At 43.4% G+C, this 6,000-nt stretch overlaps 1 protein-coding gene across 1 annotated transcript in view; it reads left to right on the top strand.

Moving 5' to 3' along the window:
- Nucleotides 1–457: 457 nt before the first annotated feature.
- Nucleotides 458–6,000, top strand: part of LOC143386066 (dynein axonemal heavy chain 9-like) — a 78,944-nt gene continuing 73,401 nt past the window's right edge. Inside the window, exons 1-2 of the mRNA XM_077105176.1 lie at nt 458–679; nt 3,194–3,317. Coding sequence (XP_076961291.1) covers nt 458–679; nt 3,194–3,317 — 346 coding nt within the window. The remainder of the gene's footprint in view (nt 680–3,193; nt 3,318–6,000) is intronic.

The raw sequence follows: 6,000 nt of genomic DNA, 5'->3' as shown, positions 1-6,000 counted from the left end.
TCCTCTTCTTTCCTAAGACGAACACACTGTTCTGGTCTTGCCATGTCCCCAAGCCTCCCCTGATATTAATTATTATTATTATTATTTTAGTAATATGTCTTCTACTTTTCTCTTTTTTCCTGTTCCCTCTTCTTGCCCAAAAGCACAAATAGGGGAGACTAAGTGAAGTGGGGCTGTGGGGCGGGCAAAGTCAGGCTTAATGGGGAGAAGAGGGAGAAGAATCCTGGGCCCCTCCCCATCCATCCCTGTGGCTGACCCCTGAAGTGCTGCCTGCCTGGCCTGGACTTGTCTCTCCCTGGTTCACTGAAGGCTATGGATTCAAGCAAATCAACAGCAACTTTAGTCCACTTGGGCAAGAAGGCAGAGCCAGGTTTGGGGACATTTTATCAGGTCCCCTTGGCTCAGCCCATGATGCACTGCTTCCAAGGAAGGATCCTATTCCCCCTAAGATGGTTATATGCCTCGTACTGGGAAAAGTCTGATCAAAGCAGCAGGCCTCTGCTTCTTCCTCTGTAGCTGCCATATCAATCGCATCTTGGAGTCCCCACGGGGGAATGCTCTGCTGATTGGCGTAGGTGGGAGCGGCAAACAGAGTCTGACAAGGCTGGCGGCTTTCATCAGCTCCATGGATGTGTTCCAGATCACGCTGCACAAAGGCTACCAGATCCCTGACTTCAAGGTGAGAAGGTCCGCCGGCTGGGGAGTAGACTCAGCCTCTGTCCAACCACCCACGACTCCTTGTCAACCTTCCTTAGCTCTCTAGTTCCCCTGTCCAGAGTCTCCCTTTAATTGTCCATTTTCTCCTTAGTGTCTGGGTTGGTGACAGGAGGGGCTCTTTTCTTATGAGACTCAGCCTGCGCGCAGTGACCTCTCCAAGGTCTGCCTTTGCAAGTCCCCAGCTGCCCTTACGACATCCGTGGGGCCTCAGCTTTTGCCCCAAATCTATATCAAATTCAGCGTGCAGCTTGCTAGCTTCCCTAGTACATGCAGGAAGAATCCCAACAGTCTTCCCAAGTTTTATTAAGAAATTCAGATTTTAAAAGATGGATTCAATAATGACTGGCCCCCTTAGGTCCTGCAGGGACATTTTCTGGTTTCAGAGAGCAGCCCTTAGGAGCCACGCGTGATGCATGTTCTGGAAAGTGAAGAAAGGACACATACAACCTTCAGAGATCCTTTGTCTAGTCCTCTCACTTTTATGCATGGCCACAACTAAGTCACAATAGAAAGTCATGGTGTCATTTATATCGAGATGCTCTGCCTTTCCTGTTCCTGGAAGAACTCCAGCCAGCCCTGAGCCACCTGCTCTCATAATATTCCAGCCACTGATGGGAGAGGTACATGCTGGCTTCTGCTCTGAAGCCACAGCTCAGGCTCTTGACACTGGCTGTATCCAAGGTCATACATCAGGTTCAGATTAGGTCTTTCTTCAGGGTTTCAAAAAAAAAAAAAAAAAGATAAAACAAGACAGCATAGTAATGGGAGCTATGCATTTACAGAATGATGTAAGACAGTAGTTCTACACTGAGACTTTGGCTAAATCCCAGAATCGCTAGGGATCTTCAAATAATGCCAATGGCTGCATCCCATCCCCAGCTATTCTGACTCAACTAGCATGAGAAATAGCCTGGGCATTAGGGTTTTTCAAAGCATCCTCCAGATGATTCTAATGAGAATTAAAAAACACTGCCTTAGATCATTTTGTAAAAGCATAAGGTAAGAACCATTGATCTAAAAGGAAGTGTATTATCTTGAATTATTTGGATACCAAGAAAGCTCTGCAACAATGTTACTGAAAGCGCAGTCCTTGCCCCCTATGCCAAAACAATAACAAGGACACAGTTTTGAGAAAAAGGAAAAAAGAAGTTTTATTGCTTTGCTCCGAAAGGAGAAGCACAGGGGATTCCTGTTCCAGAGGCTGTGATTCTGTCAATCAAGGGAAGCAGGGGGCTTTTAAAGAGGTGATTCAAAGGCTGCATTCCAGCGTTCTCTGTTGGAGATGTAATTCACTTGTTCATTTGGGAGATAGTCATTTCTGAGATCTTCCTGTGCCATCCCCAAAGTCTGGATTGCTTCTTTCCTGTGATGGGGTGTGTGCTCAAGAACAGATAACTCTGTCTAGCATGGGAAGAAAGGTAATCCTGTTTCCCTGAGATTAGAGTGAGAGAGAGAGAGATTAGGGAGGAGCAGGGAGAGAGGAAGAGAAAGAAACATGTCCATTTTTAAAATAAGTCACTGTGGCCGAGCAGCCAGGGATGTATTCAAAGCACAAAGAGGACCACTATTATTGGAACAGAATGTAGGAGGCTGTTAGGAAATAATCTCTGACTGGTGATAGGAAAGAGAGCAAGGGGTTCTGGGGCTGTAGCTTAGTGGTAGAGCATTTGCCTCGCATGTGTGAGGCCCTGGGTTCGATCCTCAATACCACATAAAAATAAATAAACAAAATAAAGATATTGCATCCATCTACAACTAAAAAAAAACTATTAAAAAGAAAGAAAATAGAGCAAGGTACTGGACAATGGCTGCGCTTTGTGAAGTTGATATAGCAAAAGAACCGTGACTGACCATGCTGGGTAAATTCAGGGCCTGGCATCCTTGCCCCAAACTTCATCCATCCATAGTTTTGAATGTGTGATTGCCTACAGCTGATTGTCTGTTGCAGGGAAAGTGTATTCCCCAATCTATATTTTTTTTTCAATGAAAGTTTTGCTGGAGCTAGTCATAAGAACGCAAGAGGCTGCCAACATGAGATAGCCCCAAGAACAAAATCCTTCTGTCAAGACCAAAAGCAGTTACCTGCCTTCTAGAGCAGGTCATTTGCTTGCATAATAATACAAGTAAAACAGATGAACAGAGAACACCTCCATCCTTTGGAAAGGACCACCTCTCCTATATCCACACAAATCAAAAACTCCAGGAGCTCGTTAAGGAGTCCCCACAGTTGTATGAATTAGAGGTCCTCCCTATGTGGTTTTACTCACCCAACTCCATTGGCACTGAGCCTGGGAGTGAGGGAGGCAGATTTTCCTACCTGTCAGTGCAAGGTAGCATTCTCCCTGCCTCTCACTGTCACCTTGCTTTATTTCCAATTAAGATAGATAAGAAAATGGTTCCATTTCTAAAGAGTGGATTGGGGATCTCTTTCAAGAAGGTCCCCTTCTCAGGATTTCTGGTATCGATTTTCCCACAGGTGGACCTGGCTGGCCTGTGTCTGAAAGCTGGGGTGAAGAATCTCAGCACCGTGTTCCTCATGACTGATGCCCAGGTGGCTGACGAGCGGTTCCTGGTGCTCATCAACGATCTCTTGGCATCTGGTAAGAGGTTATTTGCACTCGAGTGTGGAGACAACCACCAAGGTCAGAAATGATGAGTCATAGAAATGAGGGAGAAAATTGATAACAGTGAAGGACTGGGTCATTGAAGCCCTTCCCAGGTTTGGTGCTGGGCCCACTGTCCTGGCTCTTAGATTCTACTTGCATTGCAAATCAGGCAATAATCTTGAGGCTGTCTTACTGGGACAAGATCAGGTTATGGGAAGAAAAGCAGGTAAGAACCTGGGAATCTGCTTAGTCAGAGAAAAGGTGCTATTTCTTCTCTATATTCATCATGAAGAAAAGCTGAAGGTTAGGTATTGGCAGGAAGAAATACAGAGATAATGAATACCCAACACTGGAAAAAATTGGGTTGCCAATGTAATTCACCAAAGATTCAGAACCTGCTGGAAGCAGAAACAGATGTAGAATATTTCCACATCATTTTCCTTAGTTCCTGATGACCTTGACAGGAGTTGTCTAGTGCCCTGTGACACTATCTGTGCAAGATAGGGCTTCAGAGAAAAGCTTGATTCTTGCTGCATTATTGTTCTTATTGATGAGTATATAATTCCCCAAAGTCATATAAATATATATGTACACTTCATACACTCAAATTTACATGAGACAATAGAGTACATAAGAAAATAAAATGCATACATTAAGCATCTATATAAACATGTATATATTTATATCAATTAAAGGGAGAACATATATTCCTGGCTCTTAAACCAAATGCAGCCTCTGTAAAACCACCTCTTCACCAGGGAAAAGAAAACAGCATTCCAAGATGTTCCTGAACAAAATTTCTTCCTTCAGCTTCCCAGAATTTCAAAAGTCCATTTCTCCACAATCCATCCCCTAGATCTATTGAACATTCTTTAGTTTATAAAGTCAATATGGTCCCCAGGTACTTGTGTCCCTCATCTGTCCCAGGCCGTAAGTAACTTATTTCAGGATAGCTCCTAACAATCCCTACGAGCTTCACTGCTTCAGAACATAGCCTGCTTCATATTTTGTGGCAATCCACCTCATGCTCTGTCACTGTTGTTCCACGAAGAGCCTCTGGTCCCAGTCCAGACCATGCACTAGCAGGTCTTGTTTCTGAGGAGGGTCTGTGTCCCAGGTTCCTTAGCATGCTGGCTCCCCACACTCATTTCTTCCCCAGACTGTTCTGTTTACATTAGCTTTATATGCAGACATTTTCCTACCAACTCCTGTGCATTTTCTGGAGTTGCAGGTATAGCTTCCTTGCAAGGATTCCATGTCAGAAAGAATCAAGGTTTGCATAGACGTATTAAGGTGGAGATATAGTTAAGATTAGCACTTTTTTTTTCCCTCATCATTTTTTTTTTTTTTTTTTGGTGGGGAGAGGTTGGGGGTACTGGATATTTCCCTTCCTAAATACTGCCTTTAACATCTCATCACTGTAGTAGTTAACCTACAATATTATCTCACCTTTTATTATTTTATTAAATAAAACAAACAAACAAAAAGGAATCCAATTGGCCTACCACTCTGAAACTATCCTACAGCCTAATTTTTAAAACTGCCTAAGAGAGTAAAAGTGTGTTTCCAAAAATGTGTAGCTTTGGAGACGTCAGGCCTGGTGCCAGCCTCGCTCTGTTATTCAGTTGGCACCAATCCAGCCAGATCACCTTCTCCTAAAATAATGCCTGGGACATAGAAGTTGTTAGACTTTTGCCAAATGAAGTTTTAGTCCTCAATTAAGTATCTTTAATTTTTCATCTGGACAACAACTTTTCTCAAGTGCAAATGAATTTCTGAAGCCTTGCCCAGTGAAAACGTAATGAAGTCAGCCTCCTCCAAAGGCATGGAGTTTCCAGCTCACAGTTTCCTTGTAAAGCTTCTATGTCAAAAAGAAGCAAGCTTTGCCTAGACATGTTAAGGTAGAGGTATAGTTAAGATTAGCACATTTTTTTCTCCTAATCATTTTTTTGGGGAGGAGTACTGGATATTGAACCCAGGGGAGCAATATCTTTGGCCTTTTTATTTATTTATTTTTTTTATTTTGAGACAGTCTCACTAAGTTGCTTAGGGCCTTGCTAAGTGGAAGAGGCTGGCTTTGAACTTGCAATCTTCCTGCCTCAGCCTTCTGAGTGGCTAAGATCACAGCCTTGTTTAACTTGACCACTTCAACAGGGAAGATTAGAGCATCTCTTAGTCCTAATTTTACCTATCCAATAAATAATTTCTGGCAAGATTGTACTGATTGCTAGGCCAACCAAGGTTGCAGGGACTTCTCAAAATCTCACCATCTTCTTAATTTTTTAATGGGGTTGGGTCACGTAATTACTCCATCCTTGAAAAGCACAATAAAGACTAGGAAAGTATACCTTGGGCTCCCTTGACCATAACCCATTACTTCATAGTCATCTATAAATCCTTCCAGGTTGTCTATAAAAGCACAGTTAGGGGCTGGGGATGTGGCTCAAGCAGTAGCGGGCTCACCTAGCACGCATGGGGCATTAGGTTCGGATGTCAATGATACACCTCTTACAAGCTGGGTGGCCACCCAGGTTACAAGTAGATAAAGCATATCTCTGAGCCATGTCCCTTGGATGCCACCATCTTAAATAGGGAACATGCAGATGCTGTGACACTGTGCATTAAATATAGACTCTTGCTGGATCTGAAAAGTTTAATTCTTGCTATGTTCTTATTG

The sequence above is a fragment of the Callospermophilus lateralis genome, chromosome 14 (genome assembly GCF_048772815.1).
Source record: "Callospermophilus lateralis isolate mCalLat2 chromosome 14, mCalLat2.hap1, whole genome shotgun sequence".
NCBI lineage: Eukaryota > Metazoa > Chordata > Mammalia > Rodentia > Sciuridae > Callospermophilus > Callospermophilus lateralis.
Note: the sequence above shows the minus strand (reverse complement) of the source record. Positions and strands in the feature narration are given on the sequence as shown.